We start from the raw sequence: 25,499 nt of genomic DNA, 5'->3' as shown, positions 1-25,499 counted from the left end.
CTCCGAGGGACGTCCGGGTGTCCACGCCGCCCAGGGCAGCGGCAGGTGAGCCGAGGAGCCCGCACCCACCGCCCCGGGCCCAGGGCTCCCGCGCGGCCCTGGCTGGGGGTGCCGTCCGCACACCTGCGCTTCCCCGCGTGGCCGCCGGGGGGCAGCAGGGCCTCTAGGAAAAGCGATGGGAGGGGACGATTTTCCCTCCATCTCGTTCGTAGGGCTGGGGAAACATACAGAAGAGGAGAGCTCATCGTGTGGGGCTCAGTTACCATCATCACGCCAGAGAGCTCGAAAGCAGAGAACTCCGAGACGGCAAAGGCCGGTGGAGGGTATTTCTCCCCAGCGTCAGCCCAGGTGGTGGGGAGAAAGCAGGCGCGGCAGAGCCGACTCGCCGGCAAGACACGCGTAGGTGTGGTCGAGCGTAATCTACGTGCTTTGTCGCACCTCACGTTTTAGTTGCTTCATCAGTTATTTTTAGAGTTTTTCCCCGCGGGCATTCTGTATTTCCTCCCACCTATTTTACAACATTTTCTACCTTTGAAAAAAGAAGGCATATGTATTTAATTTTTAAATGCTCCAGAAAACTGCTGCCTTAACGAGCCGGCACGTGCGGGACCCAGAGGCCGTGAAGACATGGCTGCACCTGCAAACCCGGGGCAGGAATGGGGACGCAGGGGGCTCTGAGCCCGGCCATCTGAACGGGCGCTGAGGTCAAAGGGGAACCTGGGTACTGAGGAAGGACAAAGAAGCGGGTTAGAGACTCAGGTCTGCTGACATTCTGCCCCTGGTCGCGGCACAGGGGAGGGTATTGAGGAAGAAGAGAGGCGGACCTCAGACGCCTCTCCTCTCCCCCGGGGTCTCCCTCGCACCACGGGAAACACGGTTTGCACGCGCACAGCGTCTTAATCTCTCCCAGAACCTGACCCATGCAACACAGACCTAACCCATTCCGAGAAATTATAGACAGGAATCTCCCAGAAAACCTCCGAGAAATTATAGACAGGAATCTCCCAGAAAACCTAACTCTGAGGAGCCAAGAAGACGCGGGGGGGGGGGGCGCGATGTGTGCGGGACGCCTGTCTGCAGCGTGTGTCCCAGCGGCGAGCCTGGTGTTGAGGGAGGGCACGCGGAGCGAGGCAGGGAGGCTGCGGTCCGGCCTCCCGTCCCCCGCGGGGGACGCGGGCCCACATAAGCGGAGGGCTTAGGCATGAAGAGATGCAGCAGTGTCTGGTGCCACAGTTCACAAATATCAGTGAAAGGTTTTCTTTTTTCTAATAGTTGCTTCCTACGTGACGCAGTAACTTTAAAAACAACAAGCTTGTCATTGTATTCCTTGCTGGAAATGAAGGAGGAATAGACAGAAAACACTAAGTGTGGAGACGCTGTGTCTGAACCACCAGGATGGGACTGCGGCTGCTGGGGGCTCTTACTCACTTTGTGTCCGGCGTGGCCGAGACGTCTACCCTGTGCTTCGCCCTCAGACACACGCTCTGCATCTTCACCGCAGTAGGCAGGGGCGCCACGACGCAGAACAGGGAGAGCCGAGGGGGCAGGGCGGCGCCCGACGGGGCCCTCCTCTTCTGCCCGAACAGGAATTTTAGTTTCCCTTGAAACTGCATCGTCTGGTGTTTCAAAGACAGAAACGAAGGCATGTTCACAGAGTGAATCATCAACGTGGTCAAAGGCCGTGGAACTCACATTCCCGGGGACAGAAAGCCAGAGAGCTCTGATCCCGAGTCTCTAAGGAGCCACGAACCAATGCGTCTTCCACGCTGGCCCTTGGGACAGGCGCTCCCTACCGCCTTTGAATGACTCGGGGTTTCTCTGGCAGCCCCGTAACATCCTCTAACCTTCCAGCGTGTTCTCATGTGTGCACTCATGGGTGTGTGGGTGTGCGAGCCCTCACTCGGGGGCGTGAACGTGCATGGACTTGGCCGGAACCACCAGGCAGCCCCCCAGGAGGATTTGCTGGAGCACATCATCTCTGAGGACTGTTCTACATTAACCCTCCACTTCCAAATTGTCATTCATTGACAATTGTCATTCATGGTGATAAAACTTAGGGACAACTTGATTTGTTTATCTGGAGCACGTGGTGTGAGTCAAAAAGCCAGAAAGTAACTTTGGAGTTTGTGATAAAAGAAAATAAAAGATCTCCCTATTATGGAAGAGTTAGTTCACAGGCGACTTCAGGGTGCCCCAGCCCTGGATGGAGGAATAAGCCCACAGGGTGGCTGCACTCTTTCCCTATCCCTCGTCTGTCCATTCGCCCCTCCCTCCGTCCTTCCATCTGTCCATCCATCTCTCCCTCCTTCCACCATCCCTTCATCTACCCATCCATCTGTCCATCCCTCCATCTGTCTATGAATTTATTGGGTGAACAAATGCTTGCAGAGCGCCTACTATGTGATGGTCACATGATTGGTGGAGCAGTCAGGGCAGTGGTGCTGGGACATCTTTAACATCCAGCTCTCCAGAGGGAAAAAGCCCTGATTTGTAGCTTTTGACAGTTTCTTCGGTGTAAAACTTCCCACCATGGCTGATTTCGAGCTGCCAACCTAATATCAACTGGATCTCTATATTCCTGAAGTTTCGACAACGGGCTCCCGTGGGCAGCCCCACCTGCCAGGTGTGGACAGGCTCTGCACAGGCGCAGGAGCGGCTGTGGTGAACCCGGAGGCCATGTGATGCCGCTGCCTGCTCCCCTGTCCTCGGCGCCTCCACTGTCCGTGCCGGACCCCTTTCCTGCACGTGCACGTGCAGTGACCAACCTCGCAGTAAAATATGATGAGACACTTTTTAAACTGATTACTTTTGCTTGTTTCCTCTGCTTGGTGCTTCTGACACAGCTTCACTTCAGCTTAGGTTTCGATCTCTGCCTCACTGTACAGTAAAATCTACCTACATTCACGTAGAGGGAAAACTATCTTAGTTTCCCACAGAACTGAGAACAAAGTATGATCAAAACAAAAGACTTCCTGGACAACCAACTGACTGCCTGAATAAGAGATGAGCAGCGGGGTGCAGGGGGTTGCCAGTACTTCATCCGCCCCAGCGGATTTCCCACTTCATTCTCACCCACCCGCCGTCACTCAGCCTTGCCGCGTCAAGGCTGGACCCTGCGTGCCGCCAGCACCCCCGGCCCCTGGCTTCTCCCGCCCAGCAGCCGCTCACTCACCAGGAAGCCCGAGGTGCTGTCCAGCAAGCAGCGCACGCGGCAAATGAAGCATCGCGTCAGGAAGGCCGAGTACTCGGTGGGCCAGCCCGCGGCCCCCTCCTGGGCCCGGAGCAGCCTCCCCAGGACGGCGTCCTCTCCTGGCCGCGTTGGCACAGGCAGTGGTGGTCAGGGAGAAACCGGAAACACACTCTGATAAGCAAGTTCGTAATGTAACAGCAAGCTATCAGCACGTAACACACACGCCTGCCCCAAACTGACATCTGTCCCTGAGCATCCCTCCCGCCCCCACCCCCGCAGAGCCAGCCGCCCTGACAAAGTCAGGTCTTTGCCCTTGAAAACTGCGTTTTGGTACAACCACGTGTGTGACAACCACACGTGGGACTGTTGACCAGTTCAGGGTTTTTTGTTCTGAGCTCTGTGAAACTGTGTGTCGGCACCTGGGGGTTGCGTTTTTCTCTAACTTTACAGGGTAAATCATGCTGCTGTGTGAAGGTGTGCTGGAAACTCCTCCTGAATCATGGACCACTTGCGGGGAGATGGGTGGGAGAACCAGGACTCCTCCTCCCCGGCACTGGACCCCAGGTGAGCGCCGCCCTGCCCCTCGAGCTCCTGTCGGCTCTGCAATCTCTTGGGCACCTGGATGCCTGCCCTGTGTGTCCAGTGGGCAGGGGCCACGGATCCGGGACTTTGTAGGGGGTCTTGCTCACAGTGGGCAACGTCCCTGAACAGACAACAGTCTCTGGGGGATTTTTTCAGGTAAATCTAAAGTGGGTGAAAGGAATTTCCTGGAAGACATGCATCTGAGGGGGAGTTTGCAAAACCAGAGACAAGTACCGTGGCTTCTCAGCCTCACGCCCACGCCCTGGGGGGCACAGAGCAGCAGCCCAAGACGCAGAAGCACTCGGGAGCCAGAGGGCCACGTGGGGCGGGAGGAGGGTGGGGCGGGACGCGGGAGGAGGTCTCCGAGGAGGGGGCGTCGACACCGCATCAACTGGACGGGAAGGAAAGGGGGCAATCCGTGGCTGAGTTAGACCAGGGCCCCCCCAAGACCCACCTGTCTCTGAGAGCAGGTTCTGCCCACACCCAGCCTGGGGAGGGTCCATGGCCCAGTGCAGCTGCCGGCAGAAGTCCTGGCGGTCGTCCACGTGGATGTAGTCGTAAATATTTTGGTGCATCACGTCCGTCTGGAACATGGCAACAGTCATTTTAGCCTTACCCTGAGTGACTTTCCATACTTTATTCCAGTGTTAATAACTGCGAAAATGTCTCATCCATCTGTCAAAGGCAAGTCTCACCTGTGAAGAGAAAGTCCCTCCCCGGAGGACATGACCACATGGCCTGGACACCAGCCATCCGGCTCACGAGGCGCAGAGCCGGGCACACTGCGGGTGCCCCCCAGGCCGGGCGGTGCCTTCAGGGGCAGGTCGGGGACTCAGAGACCAAACGTCACTTGGGGTTAAGATACCCACTTTTCCAAGTTGACTCCAACCTCATCAAGCTGTGCGTTTATGTTTGGTCACTTTCCAGCCTATCTGTTATACTTGAATCACAAAAGTGAATTAGGAAAGCATCCCTGTGAAGTGAGCTGGGGGCCACCAGGTGAGATGGGGGCCGGGCCAGCACCTACAGGCCTGACCACCACCCCCAGTAGGACGCTGCAAGGACCCACCAGTCCACAGCCCTCTCTCTGGTCCTGGGTCCTCCCACCTGCTCGGGCCCCGAACGCAGAGGCCGACCCACAGGTCCACTCTGGGAAACTGTGGTCTGGGGCACAAAGGCCACTGTCACGGGCTACGAAGACTGGCTTCATTAGACTCGACGGTTGCTGTTGTCGGCAAAAACGTCCGCAGAGTGTCGATAGATGACGAGCCTGGAGCACGTCTCCCCACTACCCTCTCTTAACTGAAGGGCATCACGCATTACCCGCCTGGGACCCCAGCCCGCCAGGTGCTGTCTGTGACCTCTTCAACTGGTCCATTTCTGAGTTTCAATCACATCTCAACTGGATCACTATACCAACTAGATGGAGGAAGAGTTCCTGAAGGATCAAGACTTCACAAGTGACGTTACCTCCTTAGAAGGTAACAGGTGGCCCCACCCAGAGCGGACGAGGTGCACCATCTCTCCACAGGCCCCTCCTGTAGCTGAGGCCCCGAACATCTAACGGGCAGCCTCGGGAGGTAGAAAATGAGTATGCTCGTTAAGTCGAAGGCTGGGCTCTCTCACCTGTGCGCCCCCCAAGCCCAGGACACTGTTTTCACAGAAAGAGGAAGACCTGAGGTCAGAAGTGACTGTGGTCCTTGGTCAGTGCTGTCCAGGGTCAGGGAGTCTGGCGTGACGGGGGACCAACTCATGGTGGACGTGGGCACACCTGACTTTCCCTCCTGCTGAGACCTGGTGGCACCTGCCGCACCCTCTGGTTCTCACCCACCTGGCAGCTCCACCTCACCTGAAGGCTCCCTCTCACCGGAGGCTCCCACCTCACCTGGTAGCTCTACGGTTACACGGGCACATCCCATAGCGATGCTTTCCTAATGTGCTTTTGTGATTCAGGCATAATGCATAGTCTGAAAAGTGCCCAAATCATAAATACGCAGCTTCACCACCCAGTCAGGAATCAGGACCCCTACAGCATCTCAGAACCCCTTCCCTCCACCCTCCCCAGAGGCGGTCGTGGCGCAGAACCCCGCACTGCCGGCTGATACTGGATGCAAATGGAGCGCTGTGACCTCTGTGTCACATCACAGTTGTGACACGTCCCCTGGTGCGTGTGACGGCAGTGTTTCAGCCCCACCATCGTGTGGTACTCCACTGTAGGAACATACCACGACTGATTAATCCACTCACTGCTGGGCCCTCTGAGTTATTTCCCGTATGAGCCTGTTACAGAGGCTGCTGCTGTGTCTTCGAGGGTGTTTCTGTTGGATGCACACCCAGGAGTGGAATGACTGGGTCATGGAGTGAGCAGAGCCTCAGCTTTAGTGGAAAAGGCCAAACAGCCATCCAAAGTGAGCATACGAATGCACACTTCCGTTGTGGCAGTGTGTGAAAGTCCAGTTGCTTTATGTTCTGGCCAACCTTTGGTATTTTCAACGCTTTTTTTTTTTTTTTTTGAGCTACGGTGGTGGATGCATCATGGTTTCTTTTGATGGCTTTAATTAGCACGTCATGAAGACTAATGAAACTGAACATCTTCTCACATGTTTATTGGTTTTTAGATGTGAGTGTGTGTGTGTGTGTTGCCCGCTTCTGTCTTTTTCATGAATTTCCATTGAGCTGTCTTGCTGCTTTGTCAGCGCTCTTCATCCTTCTGGACAGGAGTCCTTTCTCGAGTGGATTCCTTGGCAAAAATCTTCTCCACTCCCTGCCCTGCCCTGCTGCTCTCTTAATGGGTCTGACACAGCCTGATTCATCAGTCTCTCCTCATGGAGAGGGTTTTAGAGTTTTTGTCCTGTCTATGTACTCTGTCCTCATATACCTCCTAACTCTGCCCTGTTATCTTCTAGAAGCTTCCACCACCCACCCGATATTGACTGTGCATGGTGTGAGGTAGGAGTCAAGACTCATTTTTTTCATGTGGATCCAGTTCACGAAGCACCGTTTACTGACGAGACCAGTGCCCGCCCACCTCTCGGCAGCACCAGCTTCACTGTAAACCCGCGGCTGCTCTGAACCTCCGCTCTGTCCTATGCGTCCACCTGTTCATCTTCCACCGACCCCACACATCTCAGCCACTGAGCTCGACAGGCAGTCTCGTCTCCGGGATTGTATGTCCCAGGGAAAATCACATCCCCCACCGCCCCGCGGATGGGATTGCTCAGCCCTCTGCATTCCCAATTAGCTTGTCAGTTTCCTCCCAGAGAAGCTGCTCAGTTTTTACGGCAGTGTTATTAATTAATGTTATTCTATAACTTGATCTGATGTTTTTATGATAATGATATCGAGTCCTGCAGTCCAGGATATGGCATATCCTTCCATTTATCTGGATCTTCTTTAATTTCTTTAAATAATGTTTTATATTTTCTGTGTGGAGATACTGCATATCATTTGCTTGACTCATTACTAGGAATTTGGTGTTTTTCCATCCTGCTTTGATGGATGGCATTTTCCCCTCCATGGTTTTGATTAAAGGAAAAAAATTGTGCTGACCTCTGAGTGTTGGATACTTCTCACCATAAACTGATATACAGGCACTGTGATCCAGGTTGTTCTCTGGTGAGTTTTAGCAGGTGACCCCAAGCTTCGCAGAACCCCAGGGCCTCCCTGCTGCCCCATTTGCCGTCTCCACACACCTCAGATGATTCACGAATGGGACGCAAGCTGTGGGTCTGTGGCTTAACGGGCACAGGAGGCAGGTTGACTTGGAGGAGACATCGCTGACTAAGGTGAATTTGAAGACCAGTTACCTGGGGTGGGGAAACCAAGTTGGTAGCAATCAGCGTGGCTGCCCTTCGTCTTTCCTAATCTCCTAGGGTCTGATTCCTACAAACGAGGTCAAGAAAAATAATTGGTGGGAAACGTGAGAAGGAGGGGAGAGAGTGGGTAACAATGATCAAACAGCACAAAACAGGCCCTGCTTTGGTTGGGTCAGGCGGTCTTCATCCTGCCTCTAAACCACCCTTTGCGGAGTTGAGGATAAAAGTATTGATACAACCGTTTTCACAAACGGCTCGTTCCAGCAGTAACCATCTCTACTTTCTGTGCAGAGAGGTCACATAACCACTCTCCATGCCTGTGGATTCCTAACTGCTTCCTTCCACAGGCCCTCACATCTGCCCCGGTTCACACGGGGACAAGCTGCCCCGACCGCTGACCTCCGAGAGAACGCACAACATCTTGAAGCAGCAAACGGCAACAGCAACTAAAATATACATCGAAAGCCTATCCATTCATCTCAAAGAGTGCTGAAGTGCAGGATACTGAAACGCTGCACTCAGGTTGTGACAGGAAATACCTGGTTCCTGACTTTTTGTAAGGCGTTTTGCACAAGAAGCTTACAATAGCACAAAGCTATTCTAACATGTTCATGAAATATTTTGCATAAACTAGAGGCACGGCCTGATTTAATGGCATTTGGAAACAATTTCTTTATAATAAAAGGCAAAACTTTTTTTTGTTTTCACTTCTAACGCTTCAGCGGAAATAACCAAGTTCCAAGAAAACAAAAGAGCCAATTAGCAAGTTCAGACCTGGAATCAGGCAGGTCTCCTCTGCAGGGATTTTCTCACGAAGGTCCTACCCGGTGGTAAGACCTTCGAATTACAGCCAAAGGCAGGTGGCTCTGGGTGTCTGGAGAATTCACAGAGCAACTCAGGCGACAGTGATTGGAACGAAAAGAAATTCTGAGCACGCAAAAGGCAGACCAAAGCACGTTTTTCTAGATCCAGATCCCGCACACGACCTCCAGGGGAGCACGTGGAAGACTTCGCTATTTGGGGCTGGAATCCCTCGTGCCCACGGCCTCGCGGAGTCACCAGCCGTCCTGGAGGGGCCGCTGCTCCAGGGGACCCCGAGCCCGAGCCTGCACCCCGGCCACGGCCCCCGACCTCGTGCGAGCGCGGCCTCCGCGCAGCGACTGCACAGCGGCGGACCGGGTGGCCCAGCTCCCGCGTCAGGAGCGCCCCCAGCCCCCTGGGGGTCCCGGCCGCGGCCTCGCAGCCCCACCGCGCGGAGGAGGAAGTCGGGCGACCCCGACTCGAAGGGGCGGAGCCGGCTCCCCGAGGCCACGCCCCCGAGCCCCCCGCGGGGGCCGCGCCTCCGCCCGCTGCTGGGCCACAGGCCGTGACCGCGCGATCGCTGCCCGCGAGGCCGCCCGGACGGTCCCGGGGCCAGGACAGGGCCTGGCGGTCACTCTGTGCGGGTCCGGGTGGCGGGAAAGTCAACCTGGAAACGAGCGTGGGAGGAATCGAAAACGATTCAAACGAGGATTTTCATGGAAATTAGATCACGGGCCCCATCGGCCTCAGGGGCTCAGGCGGACCTCAGTTCTCAGCCTGTCGGGGACCGGGCTCTCAGACCTTGGCTTCCGCTGCCCTCGGCTTCGGGCACCCCCTTGGTGTTCGGCCCACCCGGGGAGATTTTCGTTGTTAACGCCAGTCTGGCCTCTCCCCGCTTCCTCGCTTGGCTCTGCAGATACTTCCCCTCTGCCGGCAGAGGCGCCCCGGCCCCGCGGGGCTGTCCACGGCCTCCAGGCCAGCACCCCTGCCCCAGTCTCGCCAGCGTCCCAGCGGGTGGGCGCCTCGGGGGACTCTCCACCCCCCAGGGGCCGCCGCCTCGCCCCAGCCAGCGGGGGGCGGGGCTGGGGGTGGGGCGGGGGCGTGGCCTCCGCAATGTGCTCCTTCTGGGCGCCGGGGCTCAGCCCCGCGGGCGCTGCTCCCCGCGCACGCACTGTGCCTGCACCGCTTTCTCGCTCATCCTGTGTCACTAGGCGATGATACTTTACACTAAACTTACATTAGTGTAAGTTTGTAAATTCTGTATATTAAGCCGTGCGAATCACTGCACAGGTTCTGCCTCCGGATGTGGCCCTGAGGACAGACACACTATTCTCCGTTCTTCCAGGTTCTGTTTTGTCCTCTCTCAAATCCACCTGTTTTTGTCTTGAATTCCTCAGGGAGGGTGCCAGTGCTGTTGCTCCGCGGCTTCCCCGAGTTGATAACTCTGCCCGGTGAGCTCCCTGCGGAGGGCTGCGTCTGGGGGTGGCCCGTGGCAGAGCAGCTGCGGCCAGTCTTGTGTCCGTCTTGTCCTCAGACCTCGGCCATCGAAGTTCCAGAGCCGGGAGGCTGCACCGCCAGGCTGGTGACTTTGGGTTGGGATTTCTCACGAGAGACTTCTTTTCCTTCCCAGAGGCCAAGCCAGGTCCTTCTTCCTTTCCTGGGACTTTTCATTGAGCCACGCTTCTAGGACCCAGTGTTGGATGGGACTCCATCCGGCTCTGCCCCAAGGTCTGGAATCACCCAAGCTGGGCTGGCCTGGGGCCACGTTCCAGATGAATTATCTGTACACCAACAAGAGCGTTTCCAGAACACACCACGTCCTGACTGTATCTCGTGTCTGGGCTTTGAGACACCAATGCACAGATGAGGACAGGTCCACTGCCCTGGCCCTGACCAGCCTCTCACGGCGAGGAGCCCGGGAGGGCAGGTCTCAGTCAGCACAAGTCGCTGCCCTTTTGACAGGGGACACCCAGGGCACTGTCATGCCCCTCGCTGTGACCCCGGGCCCTAGACAAAGCTAGGTGTGCAAATCCTCATCTGACAAAAGCGCCATGATTTAAAAAAAAAAAAAAGAAGCTTGATTTTAGCGACATTTTAAACCTTGAAGACAACACGTGCTTTCAAGGTAACAGAACTGAACCGCAGCAAATAGAGCAGCTGTGTTTACCTGGTGGAAGCCCAGATAGTCCACAATCGTTGCTGACGCGTAGAATATCATCCCTTCCGCGCTCACCACCAGAGCAAAGCCGTGGAGGGACTAGAAAAAACAAAAAATCGAGTTGGCTCCAAGATACATTTGTGAAATCATTCAAAATGAAAAAGTGAAGCATTGATTCTGTTCGGCTTTTCAACCATTTCTCCCCCATTTTGTGGTCTGTATTCGTAACCTCCAGAAAGGCCCGCTTTTAATTTATTTATGACCATTTTGCAAAAGGTTCCAAGCTAGCAGGTGACACGGGAACTTGGTCACGGTTTATAAGGCTCAAGACTAGGGTTCTTCTTTTTCTAATGATTATCAAATTTATGTTTTATAAAATATAAACCATCACTATGAGATGACACGTCAGTACCTGAAACAGAACAGGAATCTTTATGCCACCTTGTGGATTTCCCCATTCATGCACCCTCCTCTATACCATGTTCTGATTTTTCTAAGAATTTTTATCATGAAAAAATGTTGAGCTCCATCAAGTGCTATTTCTATAGCTACTGAAATCATCACATAGATTTTCTTTAATCTATTAATGTGGTGAGTTACAGTGACAGATTTTCTGATGGTGAAATCATTCTTCCCTACATAGGGTAAACCTTATCTGATCATAATTTTTAATATGCTCTTGGAATTGATTCATTTCACTTACAAAATATTCATTTATATTTAAGGAAATCCAGCCTATAAGCTTCTCTCTTTATTTTGGTGTCAAGTATACCTAATCTTCCCTCTTTTTTCATTTTCTGGACCCACTTATTTATGATGAGAATGACATATTCCTTGAAAGTCTGGTTCACCCCACCTCTAAGATCCTCCAGTTTGGGTGCATTTTGGGAGAGATGGTGAGTGAAAGGGGGTGGATTTTAGTACCATGTCAGTTTATTTAATGGTTGTTAGTGTATTCAGGATTTTTTTCTTATATCAGTTATGGCATTTAAAAATATTTTTTAGTAATGCACTCATTGCATCTTGATTTTAAATCTACTCATGTATGTTATTCACAATATTTTTATGATTATTAAATTTCAGTTATATCTGTAATTGTTGTGGCATGTGCTGTGTTGGGCTCGACTTAAAGTCTCTCTTTGTTCGAAAAGCAGGCCCTCCAGCCCCTCCTGCACAGGCTTCCCAGAACCATCACTAGTGAGGATGCACGAGGGACCACGGCCACTAGAGCGCGTGATCAACGCGCATTCTATCTACCTATCTGTATCTATCTATCTATCTGGCATCATCATCATCATTTTGATAAAGAAAACGGCAGCACACTCTGTGTAGGTCCTGGTGAGTGTCACGCACCATATGTGGAATAGCTCTTTCAGTTCTGCATCACCTCTATGAGGTAGGAACAGTCTGATTCTACTGGGCCAATACAGAAGCTGGAGGTAAGGGAGGTTCAGGCAACTAGATAGTGGAGTTCAAAATATTTCAATTTGAATCTTTAACATACAGACGTTTAGAGACTCTTTTTTAAAAAACTTTTTGGCCACGCGGCATGCAGGATCTTAGTTCCCTGACCAGGGATTGAACCTGCGCCCCCTGCAGTGGAAGCGAGGAGTCCTAACCACTGGACCGCCAGGGAAGTCCCCAGACATATAGAGACTTTAACTTTTATGAAGTTTGTAGCTATCAACAGTGTATTATAATACCCATTTCCCTTAATTCTTGACCATGCTGGATACCTTTTTCTTTTTTTTTCTAATCTTTGCCAATTTTATAAGTGATAAATTCTCTTACCATCATTATAATTTTCATTTCTTTGATTATTAATGAGATTGAAAAAATTTCATACATTCATTGGTAACTTGTATTTCTTCTTTGGTAAATTGCCCGTGCATGTCACGTGCTGACTTTTCTATTAGGGTTCATACATATCAATATCCGAGAGCTTTTAAATCACTGATATTGAAGATTTCTACGCAGCCACCCAAATTCAAATCCCCACACTTCTAAAAAATGATGGAGAACAACAAGAATAGGTAAAACTACACAAATCTGCACCCCCATCATAATGAGAACACAGAGAAGTGACGAACTTCAAGTTACATATAAGCAGAAAAGGCAACATGAAGTCCCAGTAAGCTTACGATGACTGTTTCAAAAGAACAAAGTGTGTAATCCCTCCTCAAGAAACTAGAGAAAGCAGAGACAATTAAATACAATGTAAGGAGAGGGAAAGAAAAATTTAAAATAAGAGAAAAAACAATGAAAATTGTTTAAACAGTTAAATGATAAAGATTGTCAACAAAGTGAAAAATTGCTTCTTTAAAAAGATTAATAAAATTGATAAACTCTTAGCAAGATTGATCAAGAAAAATACAAATTACTGACACCAGGAATTTTAAAGAATACATCATTACAGATCCTACAGACATTAAAAAGATAGTAAGGAAATAATAAAAATGATACTCAAGAAATTAATTTATCAGAATTGACCCATTAGAGATAGAAACCTTAAAAGATCAATTTCTGTAGAAGAAAAAAAGTTATCAAGGAACTAACCCAGGATAATGCACCAGGCCCAGATGGTTTTAAAAAGGAATTCTACCAAATCTTTAAAAATCAGATAACACCAATGCCCCATAAATTGTCTCAGAAATAGAAAGTGAAGGAAATTTTCTAATTCTTTTTAAGAAGTATAACACTGACACTTGATTCTGATAAGGAAAATACAATAAAAATAAAATTGCTTACTTTGACTATTGGTGCAAATATGCTAAATAAAATATTAGCAAACAGACTTCAATTTCACATTAAGAAAAGAATACATCATGACCAAGTGAATTTATTCCAGGAATGCAAAGTTGGATATTAGGAAATATTAAGAAATTCATTAATATAATACACCACATTTATAGATCTAAGGAGAAAAATCTATGATTATCTTTTTTTTTTTTTTTTTTTGGCTGTGTTGGGTCTTTGTTGCTGCAGAGCATGGGCTCTAAGCGTGCGGGTTTCAGTAGCTGTAGCACGTGGGCTCAGTAGCTGTGGCTTGCGGGCTCTAGAGCACAGGCTCAGTAGTTGTGGTGCACGGGTTTAGCTGTTCCGCGGCATGTGGGATCTTCCCGGACCAGGCCTTGAACCCGTGTCCCCTGCATTGGCAGGAAGATTCTTAACCACTGGGCCACCAGGGAAGTCCCTATGGTTATCTTTATAGATGGCAAAAAGCTTTCAACAAAATTCAACACTCGTTCCTGATAAAAACACATAAGAAAATAGGAATTGTGGATACATCTTAACATGGTAACGTGTGTGTGTGCATGTTGTATGTGTGTGTGTGTCTGTCCATGTTATTCCTAAGGTAGCAACTTAATGGGGGAAAATTCTAGGTGTTGCCAGTATGATCTGGAAGCAGGGCAACGATGCCTATGACATCCCATACTGGGGTGTGTAAACTACACCCCCTGACATATAGCCTGCCACTGGTTTTGTAAATGAAATTTTACTAGAACACGGCCACACCTGTTCATTTACGTAGTGTCTCGAGCCACTTTTGCACTACAACAGCAAGGCTGAGTAGTTATGACAGAGACAATACGGCCCAGGGGCCCCCAGTGCCCAGGCCGCACAGCAGGAGGTGAGCACAGTGGGCAGGTGAGGGAAGCTTCATCTGCGCTCCCCATCGCCGCCCATCACTAGCATTACTGCCTGAATCATCCCCCCAGCCCCATCCGTGGAAAAACTGTCTTTCGTGAAACTGGTCGCTGGTGCCAAAAAAGTTGGGGACCGCTGATATGGCCCACAAAGCCTGAAATATTTCACCATCTGGCCATTTAAAGAAAAAGTTTGCTGACTCCTGTCCTGTAGTATCTGGGGGTGTTAACTGTTGCAACTAGAAGAGAGAAATCAATGGGAGGTATAAGAATTGAGAAAGTAAAACGATCGCTATTTGCAGATGATACCATGGTTTACTCAGAAAACGCTAGAGAATCAATGATAAAATAACTCAAATAAAAGAATTCAGTAAGCAGCAAGGATATAAAATTAAATATATATATATATTCAATAACCTTTACATATGAGAAAAATGACCATATTAGAGGACATCATGGTGGATAAAACCCCATTTACAAAGAAGACCCAGGACTTGTAAACTCAACAAGTAATGTGCAAAATCGATGCAAAGAAAACGTCAAAACATCTCAAGAGACACAAAATTATATGTGAACAAATGGAAAGACATCCTTTGTTCTCGGACTGGGTGACTCACTGTCATAAAGATGCCCATTCTTCCTCCGTGAATTTATCAGCAGAGTGCACTGTTGTCTATATCAAACTTTTTTATTGAACTATAGTTGATTTACAATATTGTGTTAGTACAGGTGTACAGATATATATGTATCTGAATCACTATATTTTTATATATTCTTTTTCGGATTCCTTCCCATTATAGGTTATTACAAGAGTATAGTTCCCTGTGCTATGCAGTAGGCCCTTATGGTTTATCTATTTTATATATAGTGGAGTGTATATCAAATTTTTATGGAGCCAGCAAGTTGATACTAAGTATGGAAAGTAAACATGCACTAATTGTTACAAAAACACTGAAAAAGAAAGTTAGGGAAGACTGTTATTTATTGCCAAAACATACCATCAGGCCTCCAAAACTAAAGCAGTTGGGTGCTGGCACGTGAATAGACAAGTGCGTCCATCGCCTGGGATAGGAAGCCCAGAGCAGGTGCAGGTACAGGTGGAAAGGTGGTGTCATCCAAACTACTAGACAAAGACGGGCTTTTCAGTAAGTGGTTCTCCCCTGAGATTTTGTCTGTCTGTTTAACAGGCTGAGTGATCATCTACAGTTGACCAAGATGTCTTGTCGGGGAGCATCAGCCATTCCAGATCCGCGCTCAGCCACCACGCCTCATTCCTTCACGGCGATGACAGACTTGGTGTGCCGTGCTGCGCTCAGGATGGTTTCATCTAGTCTCGCAAGTAACACGGGCTGAATTTCTCCCGAGCGCCGTCTCTGCCTGGTTTTAGTACAGGGTTCCTGACCGCACAGAATCAGCTGCCCCTTCCCTCCTTTTCTGTGCTCTGGAATGGCTCTGGAATGGTATTTTCTGTCCCTTAGAGGTCTACCTAAAATTTGCTTTTAAAACAAGTGGACCAGATACAAGAGGGGCAACAGTCTGAGCAGCGGTGACCCCGGTCAGTGTCCCCTGAGCTCCTGCAGCCGGAAGGCTGGAGACTCCGCTGTCCAGCGCTGCCCCACCGACCCGCGGCCCCGGAGGCTGCCGTGTGCTCAGGCTTCTGCCTTGTCTTCCTTGTTTTCTCCCTACATTCTTTCAGTTAATTTTGTTCCAGATTTTCTGCCTTCTTCGTTTCACATTAGGACGGCATTTTTGTTTCAGATGTGTGTGATTCTCTGTCGTTGGGTGTCGGGGGCAGGGGGGACACGGAGCTGCTGACTGGCGTCCGGCTTAAATGGAGGTCGTGTGTTCTGCCCAAAGTGACATCACACCACACACAATTCACGAGGAAACCCCCTGGAAAGGGACGCAGACTTGCAGCCTCAAATGAGACAAAGCCACAACTTAGCCATTAAAGTATAACTCAGAGAAGAAACATCACCGCACTCAGGAAAACATACAATAAACACTCGACAAAGATCTTATTCAAGAGGGAAGCACTGGGCTTCCCTGGTGGCGCAGTGGTTGAGAATCTGCCTGCCAATGTAGGGGACACGGGTTCGAGCCCTGATCTGGGAGGATCCCACATGCCGCGGAGCGACTGGGCCCGTGAGCCACAATTACTGAGCCTGCGCGTCTGGAGCCTGTGCTCCGCAACGGGAGAGGCCGCGATAGTGAGAGGCCCGCGCACCGCGATGAAGAGTGGCCCCTGCTCGCCGCAACTAGAGAAAGCCCTCACACAGAAACAAAGACCCAACACAGCCATAAATAAATTAATAAATTAATAAATAAAATTTTTAAAAAAAGAGGGAAGCACTGAGATATTAAACCAGCCTAAGACGTGTCTGAGACACTAGGTGCTCACAGGCAGCTGGGATAAGATTGCAGCGTTAGATGCAAAATTAAAATCCCCCTGGATGATCCCTGAGCAGCCCTGTGCCCACATGACTTGAAAAGGAGGTGCCACCCAACTTTTCACTTTATTTCAAAATTCTGGACAACTTTCTGACACAGAGGTGCAAACACCAGGGTGGTGACTTAGCAATAGGATTTAGACTTTGTGCTGAGTTTTCTGAGCAAGAAACAAACCCAAGCCTCACATAGCCCCCAGCTGCACCTCTGCCCTAAACAGTGTGGCACTGGTGACCACATCTCATCACAAAGCCCGTTATCGCTCACCCACCCCAAACACCAGTGAACTGAAAATTGACCCTGGGTGACACCCATGTCCACTGGAACGTCTCCAGAACCAGACAGACTGCGTCATTTGTCACTGTAATTCCTGTGCGGCTCCCGGGAGAAGTGTTTGGTCCCACTGTCCTCACGTCTTTGAGCCGCAGATGGAAAGTCCAGTGTTTGCCTGGATCTTATCCCAGTGGGCTAGTCACGAGTCTGTGAATATGCCGACACCCAGTGTTTCTTGGTGGGGGGTGGGGGTGGGACCTATGAAACGTTTGGGCTGTTCTATGGTTAACAAAAGGCCCAATTTTCCTATATGTTGACTGGCTCTTTCCCTCCCAGTGTTTGGGTCAATCGCTAGGACACGAAGCAGACCCCGAAGGCAGGGTGTGAAGAGCCTCGTCTGTGGGTCCTTCCCACCCAGACTGGGTGCCAGCCCGGAGATGGCAAGTCCTGTGCCAGCCCGGAGATGGCAAGTCTGGACAGCGCTTCTCACACTTTCTGCGCCACTTCAGAGATGCTTTACCTAAAAACAGAAAACCTTCGCATCCACTTCCACGGGTCGGGAGGATTTTCTGAAGCATTGTCAGTCTCAGAATCTCAGATGAGGCTGGGCCGCTGAGGCTCAGCTTCCTGTGCCCCTCAGACACTGACCCAACCAAGACACTGCACTTTGCAACGCCAGGTTGTCTTATATTGCGGTAAAATCTATGCAACAGAAAACTCACCATTTTAGCCACTTTAAGTGCACAATTCTGTGGCACATTCACGTTGTTGTATGGCCGTCACCACCATCTCCAGAACTTTCACATCTTCCCAAACTGACACTCTGCCTGCCCCAGCCCGGCCCCGCCATCTACTCCCTCCTCCAGGGACCTCCTAAGTGGACTCGCACAGGACGGGTCCTTCTGTGACGGGCTTGTTTATTTAGCACCACACCCTCAGGTGCATCCGTGTCGGAGAACGTGTCAGAATTTCCTTCCTCTTTAAGGCTGACTAATATTCCATTGCATGTACAGACCACCTTTGCTTACCCATCATCGCCTGATGGGCATCTGGGCTGCTTTCAGCTCCTGGCTCCCGAGGCCGGTGCTGCTGCGAACAGGGGCTCCAACAAGACATGAGCACACTTCCGGGAAGGAAGGTGCCTAGAGCAAGGAGGAAAGCCCACAGCCTTCTCCCTGCGACACTGCCTGGGAGCAAGGAGGCGTGTGATGGGGCGGGCCTGCCGCCCGCTCAGAGCTGGGAGTCTTTCTAGAATGAGGGTGGTGCCTGTGTTCTCACTGGCCCTCCTGCGCTGGCTTCAAGCGCCTCACCTGGGAAACCCGGGGTTCCTGTGCTGCTGGGATTTGATCTGAATGGGCACCTGCTTCCCTCCCCGCCCCGTGCCCATGCCCAGCGGGGTCTGATGGCCAAGACCCCGGGGGCTGGTGCCGCCCATTGTGGCCGTGACTGTGACCCTCAGACAAGGAAAGCCAGCTCTGGCCTCCACAGGCCTCATGTCTTATCAGGAGCTGGCAGCAGCGTCCCAGGAGGGGGCCCTGCAGGCTGCCGGTCCAACACCCTCCCTCGGGGCTCCACAGTCCCCCTCTGCCGGGGGTCTGGGCAGAAGCAGGGTGGGCGGTGCTGGGTCCACCTCGGGACTGTCAGGAGACGGCATCCATCCTTCTTACAGCCTCAGCTCAGCACTGACCAGTGAGAGGTGATGTCTCCAGTGGCCATGCGGCCCAGGTGGCTGAGCCCACACACCCCATGGGGCTGGGCAGTGGTGGCCACGAGGGCCTTGCGCCCTCCCCCGGGCAAGCTGCAGACTCGGTGCATTCCCCCCGCCCCCTGGCAGCGGGAGGGGGCGAGGTGGGTGCTGGCTGTGCCACCAGCCCTCGCACAGCGTTTCCCATTTCAGAGGCTACACAGACTCATGACATCCCACCAGTAATAGTCCAAAGACCAAAGAAATGTTCAGGGTTTGAGTATATAAAATGCTGTCTCAAAAAAGATTTTACGAGATTAGTCACGACCAAAAACAACCTTAATTTTAACTCCTAAGGCAGAAATTTTAAAAAGAAAAAAGACCATAAAATGCTGTTTGCCGAGTCATATGGATTCAATATCAGATTGACGTTCTGGTCCAGAACCATCACGCCAAATACTTTTGCACATGTGGGACCGTCTTTCAAATACGCGTCGCAAACATTTGTTTGTTTTCTCTCTCTCTCTTTTTAATCCTACAAGACTTTTGTGTTTTTTTAAACATGGTACATGGAAAATGAGATCACTTTTCCAAGTGGAAAAAAGAATTTGGCCCCAAGCGGAAGGCTGCACTTTTTTAAGGGGAGAAACAACCGCATCCACATTCAATTACTAGCAGTCACAGGACCTGCACCTGCCACTGCAGGGCCCGCCACTCGCTCTGCCCCCCGACGCCGCTGCCCCAGCCCCTCTTCAGGGATCAAGGCAAACGGGTGAGAAAGAGGAACTTCCTTTTGCCAACCCTTGAATATCCTGATCTCTTCCAGCCCAGGCAGAAAAAATAGCCAGCATGTACTTCAAAGATTGCTTGTCAAGGTCACGGCAGAGGAAAAAGAAGAGGGAAAAAGGAACAATTCCAACGGCCCCTCTCATCGCCCCTCCCTGGAATGAAGGGAAGCTGGGAGCTGTGCCCTCCCCTGAGAGCCGTTGCCAGGGTTACACAGCAACAGCGCAAGGCCAGGGCCGCCAGTCACGCGAGCGAGCGAGGGGCACCGGGCGTGTCGGGCAGCCGCTCGGCCCTGCTGGAGCCAGATCACTCGCGGGGCCTCGCGGTGGGGCCGGAGTGCGTGCGAGGCGCTCCTGCTGGGAGCGGATCGCTGGCTGTTTATAGATCCCACAAACAGTAAACTTGGCCTTGGGCTCCTGCCACGGAGCGGCTACGGCACTTGAAAGCAGTTCTCGAAAGATGCAGTTGGCTGACAGGGGCAGGACCGCAAGGGTGGAGGCAGGTGCGGACCCTCAGGCCCTGGGAGCTAGACCCTCGCGCTAGTGCAGCCCCTGCTCTGGCCATCCACTGCCCAGGGCCCTCCAGGTCTTTCTCTCCAGGTGAGCGACTTGGCTGTGGCGCAGACACCTGGGCGGGGGAGGTGCCTGGACGGTGAGCTTGGCCCTGGGCCCTCCCAGCCTCCCTGTGGCTGGTGGGGGTGGAGCCCAGACCCGGACACAGAACGTGGCCACTGCAGACATCTCTCTTCCTTCCCTGGGGGGACGCAGCTATTCCAAAAGCACCTCAACCAAGTGCTGCCTTTTCAGCTGTGTGACCTTGGACAAGCCAAGGGGCAGAGCAGGGCCTGAGTGACCACAGCGATCGCTGACCAGTGAGCCCTGCACGGTCAGGGGCTCCTGGTGGACGGCTGGGGGGCTGTGGTGGACAGTCAGGGGTTTCACAATGCAGAGTTCTGGGGGTCTAAAAGCCACGGAGAGGCCATGCCCAGCCAGGCCCCAGGCAGCTGAACTGCCTTCAGGGGTGGAGCCAGGAGCTGGGGGCTTCTGACCCACAGGGAGACCGCTGAGTGGACAGAAAGCACACCCTTGCGGGCCACGGTGGGACACAGCCTGGGCGTGGCACTGCCCTCGGGCCGCTTGGTGTATGGTCAGGCTGGCGGGGACCGCGGGCCGGCGGGAACGAGGCAGGGCGTGGGCTGGCGGCCGCCGGGGAGTGGGGAGCAGGCTGTCCTTCCCGGCTGCATCCACCCGCGGGCCAGCTCCCGTGAAACCTCGTACACTTTTATTTATGTCTGTCGAATCCCTGAAAGAAAAGCCACATCAGAGAAGTTTGGGAACAGCAATATCAGCGGTCACAACAGAAGGTGAGAAAGTGTGATTTCTCTGCGCACAGAGACCAAAGCGGGAGACGGAGAGGCCCGTGCCGGCTCAGCGGAGGCCCCGGAAAAGCGTGGGTGCAGGCGTGAGGACATCAGGGAACTCTCCCCGGAGCGGTCGAGCTGGGGATCCTGGGGCCGCCCACCCCGGATCCCCAGACATACGCCCGTCAGCCTCGCCAGCGCCATTCTTCAACAGTCGGGGACCCAGGGGGTTGTGCAGCCCGCCGTCCCTTACAGCCACCCCGAGACCCTTGCTCCTGGGCCACCCGGCCCTCCCACCCTGCCGGCTCTGCTCTGCCCTTCCGGCCGACTCCTACTGTGCCTCACTTTCTACGCTGGGCGACTCCGTGATTCGGCCACACGTGCTCTGGGGTTTCACACCTGCGTTTCTGGAGGACGCGTGGGCCCTCATCTGTGCGCCTGGCACTAAGGGGCAGAAATCGCAGCAGGGAGCCCCCGTCCACGACCTGCCGGGAGCCGACACCCTCGGGACCCCCGGCGACTTCTCCCAACCAGGGGAAGGGTATTCTAGTTCTTTCTTTAGAAGAGCGACAGCCTGAAGGTGAGAAAGTCTCCGCTCTTGTTCCCAGTGGGTCGCTTGTGGTTCCTGAGAACTTCCTGGCAATTGTGCTGGCTTTTCCAGAAACCACGCCAGCACGGGTTGGCATGGGTCGATGGCCTGCTGAGTGTCTGCGGGGCTCCCAGACACGCAAGGCCGCTCTCACGCCATTTCCGTGAGGTCTGTGGGTGCCACTGGGTCCAGGCTGCGTGGGTCACCTTCACAGGCCCAAGGCTGGCGGTGGGAATGGGTGCAACCCCTTCACCTCGGCGAGTCAGCACATCTGCCCGTTGGCCACCCCCTCCACTGAGGATTTTTATTGTTTTAACCTTAGGATCCTGCTCCAGCCTCGAACTCAGAAACCAAACACAATCCAATGAGTCTGAGCCTCCCCTCCGGCTCCTTCTAACTTCATTTGGCATCCAGCAAAGTTTATTCGATCAAGCACGGATGCAAGGCTTCTGTGTGGGCACAGGGCGAGCCAGCACGGGCTCTGTCCCCTCCCCAAAGTCAGCCCACGTTACCCAAACGGGAGGAGTGAGCCCCAGAAAGGCCATGGGGACCCCAGGACGCGCAGGGCTGTCTGGGTCAGAATGAGGAGGAGCTGGGGTCTGCAGCCTGGGGCGGGGGCTCTGGGGGGGCAGAGAACAGGTAGAAGAAATCCTTCTTATGCTCTGCTGTGGCCCCTCCCCCAGTTGCCTGGGGACAGTCTGCCTGGTGGGATGACGGAGGCAAGGGCACAGGGCCCACAGCTGAGCTGCGCGTCGGGCACTCACCCCTCCCCGCCCACCCCCCACCACAGTCTCATGCAAACCCCAGGCCAGGGCTCCTTCCGAGGTGGCCCTTTCTAAAGGGGAGCCCTCACCAAGGAGGCAAACCCACCGGCCCAGTCCCTCCCTCCAACCCCTGCCCTCTGACCCTCCCTCCTGCCCCCAGCACACACCTGCTCAGGGACAGAGCGCACAGGGCCCAGGAGACAGCCTGGGAGATGCCCGGCAGGTGGGGCCGCACAGAAAAGAGACCAAGGATGAGACAAGCATGAATTTAAATAAATATATTTAAGGAGATAAGAAAATAGATTAGCAAAATGAAATAATAAGAAGAAATAGTACAAGCAAATCAAGGGGAACTATTTATTAGGTATGAGAATGTAAGGAAGGAAGAAAACATTTGGGGGTGTGTTGTGATGGGTACAAACCTGGAAGATCAGTCCTGAAGACAGCAGAGAAGGGAAACCAGACAGAACACAGAAGTAAGACCAGTAGATGGGAGATATTGCCCAGGAACAGCTGGGTAAGGGCGGCTCCAGAGGTAGAACCAGTAACGGAGAGGGACAGTATTTGACGCAATGATGGAAAAAAAAAATCCAGATTAAAGAAGAAAGACCTCAGATGGAAAGAACTTGGAGCACCAAGCAGGCAAAACAAGACGAAAGACACATTACAGTGAAATTCAAGAATATCAAGGCCAAAGACAGGCTCACAAAAGCTCAAGAGGGAGCCAGAGCAGAGCCACTGCAGAGAACGAGCCTCGGACCCCATCAGCGGCACCCGTGCAGCAAACAGTGGGACAGTATTTTTGAAGGTTGAAGGAAAAACTTTGAACCTAAAATTCTATATCCCACCAAACCGCTATCCAAGCCTGAAGGCGCGGGTGAGATGCAGGAAGATTTCACATCAGGACCCTCGGTGAAAGCACTGAGCGGAGGCCCTCAAAGCAAGAAGCGCGTCTGGGGGCTGCAAGGAGGGTGGCCCACATCCCGGACCTCAGAGGGGCCTCGAGAAGCCAGGAACACAGACAAGATCCGTGCCGTGCAGGATTCAACTTCTGGACAAAGTCGCTGTGTCCGTGCGGGGTCTGGGGGCCTGGACGGATGCGGGCCTGTTGGGGCGACGCCAGCCCTGCTAAATCTAGGGGTTCAAAGAGAAACCTGCTTGGAAAGACCTGCTCTGAAGGTGATCCCCCAAGAACAAAAGCAGAGTGTGTGACTTAGACTAGCATGAGAAAGCTCAGTCAGAACGGGGAGCTAAAGAGAAGAAAAGGAAACCAAGGAAAGTGCCGTCAATAGAAAATACAAAATATGAGGGCAGAAATTAGCCCCCAAACAAGAGTAATTACAAGAAGAATAAATGGGCTAGGCTCACCAACTAAACGATCCCCCCCCCCACAAACATTGCAAGAGAGCCACTTCACAAGAAAGGAAACCTGACAATGAAAGCACGAGGAGGGGTCCCAGCTGCAAGGACACCAGAAAGCTGGGCAGCTTGAACGTCTGGACTGTAGCGGGATGGGGGTTAGAGTCAAACGTGCAGGATGTGAGAGCCACAAGGCCCCGGAGCCCCGGCCAGGCTTCCTGCTAGAGCGGCCGCCTGGAGCCGGGGTGGCGTGAGCTGCCAGCTGACGGCTCACAGAGCTGCTGCCCCCGGGTTTCCCCAGGTTTCAGGCGTCCGCGTGTCCCCGCCGCCACTGCAGCCCTCGCTTCCGCTCTGCCGGGGGATGGAGCTGCGTCATGGTCCTGCTGGAATCCGCCCGGCGTCTGAGCTCGCAGACTCTTCTTGGGGGGGTGCGGGGAATGCGCTGTCCTCAGTGGCCGCAGGCCTGGGCCTTATCTCCCTGGGGGACAAGCCTCCCCCCACAGTGTCTGGTCCACCGCCTTCTCCCTCCACCCGTCCTGGAGGGGCCTTGGCCTCCAGGTCCCCACCTGCCACTTGGTCACGGCCTGGTCCACGCGGAGGAAGTGGAACTGGGGAGGGCCAGGATGCCGGGGCTGTCCTCCCTCCCCGCCGCCACTCCAAGGGCAGGCAGGTACGTGTGGCTGCCCGGCTGGAAGCCCCTCCCCTGAGGCACCTCCTCGTGGCCTTCCAGCCTCCATCTTCTCATCTCCGAGCCCGGACTCCCCTGTCCTGGGTGCAGAATTTCACAGAGGCGAACACCTGGTCCTTCTCATCGTCTGTGCTGGTCACCCAGAGGGGCCTTTCAGGCTGGAAACTCAGTCCTGGGCTCTGGGAAACCTTCTGGGTTGCTTCCTTGATGATTTCCTCCCCTGTGGTCTTTCTGGAGCTCCAATTATGCAGGTCCCACGGGGCCTGGCAATTTCCCTGACTTCCCGCTGTTATTCTCCGCTGTCTTCACTTACGCGTGGGAGGACTCTGACTCCAGACCCTTCTACGGATTTCTAGGTGTTGCTCTCATGCTTTGAATGTTTGAGTTCTTTTAAGATCTCTGAATGGTCGCTTTTACAGCTACCTGTGTCCCCGTGTCTGAGGGGCTCGAGGGCTGTATGGTCTGCCCGTCTGGTCATCTCCGCTTTGCACGTCTGTCTCCTCCAAGCTGACTTTCCTCCTGGATCCTGTGTTTTGCTCCATCAGCCTCTTTCCCGGAGGGCCCAGGATCCCTGTGTGCGCTGGATCTGAGGAGCGGGTTCGGGACGGCCGACAGGAGGCCCGCCACCACAAGCCTGTGCGGCCTCGGGGCCGCGTGTCCTGCAGGGGGAGCCCGGACGTCGCACTTTTGGTCCCTTCTCCATATAAAGTAGCAAATTCACCGGCTCTGAGAACCAAGACGGCAGCACTGGAGGCCCTTACTCTGCTGAGCGCCCAACCCCGATTCCTGCACGTGCTCAGAACCAGAATGTGAGAGTCACGCTCAAGGGGAAGGCGAGAAACAGATGCCACCTCTGAGCCGACACGGACAGCGGAGTGATCAGGGAAGGGATGCAAAGCAGCTAATACGACCCTCCTCCAGGAGATCAAGGTAGCGCTTGGAAATGAACACAACGAAAAAGATGAAAAGTCTCAGAAGAGGAACAGACGCTATACGACCCTCCTCTGTGAGATCAAGGTAGCGCTTGGAAATGAACACAATGAAAAAGATGAAAAGTCTCAGAAGAGAAACAGACACGATACGACCCTCCTCCAGGAGATCAAGGTAGCGCTTGGAAATGAACACAACGAAAAAGATGAAAAGTCTCAGAAGAGGAACAGACGCTATACGACCCTCCTCCAGGAGATCAAGGTAGCGCTTGGAAATGAACACAACGAAAAAGATGAAAAGTCTCAGAAGAGGAACAGACGCTATACGACCCTCCTCCAGTAGATCAAGGTAGCGCTTGGAAATGAACACAACGAAAAAGATGAAAAGTCTCAGAAGAGGAACAGACGCTATACGACCCTCCTCCA

At 52.9% G+C, this 25,499-nt stretch overlaps 1 protein-coding gene across 4 annotated transcripts in view; it reads right to left on the bottom strand.

Moving 5' to 3' along the window:
- Positions 1-25,499, bottom strand: part of AHRR (aryl hydrocarbon receptor repressor) — a 75,641-nt gene that overhangs the window by 5,980 nt on the left and 44,162 nt on the right. For all 4 annotated transcript variants that reach the window (XM_082382972.1, XM_082382973.1, XM_082382974.1 and 1 more), the window contains 4 exons: positions 10,556-10,645; positions 4,227-4,356; positions 3,173-3,309; positions 1,429-1,616 (listed from right to left, as the gene is read on the bottom strand). In XM_082382972.1, the coding sequence (XP_082239098.1) occupies positions 1,429-1,616; positions 3,173-3,309; positions 4,227-4,356; positions 10,556-10,645 (545 nt within the window). The remainder of the gene's footprint in view (positions 1-1,428; positions 1,617-3,172; positions 3,310-4,226; positions 4,357-10,555; positions 10,646-25,499) is intronic.

This window comes from Balaenoptera borealis (assembly GCF_965194805.1).
Source record: "Balaenoptera borealis genome assembly, chromosome: 2".
Taxonomy (NCBI): Eukaryota; Metazoa; Chordata; class Mammalia; order Artiodactyla; family Balaenopteridae; genus Balaenoptera; species Balaenoptera borealis.
This window is presented reverse-complemented; position numbering and strand designations above follow the sequence as displayed.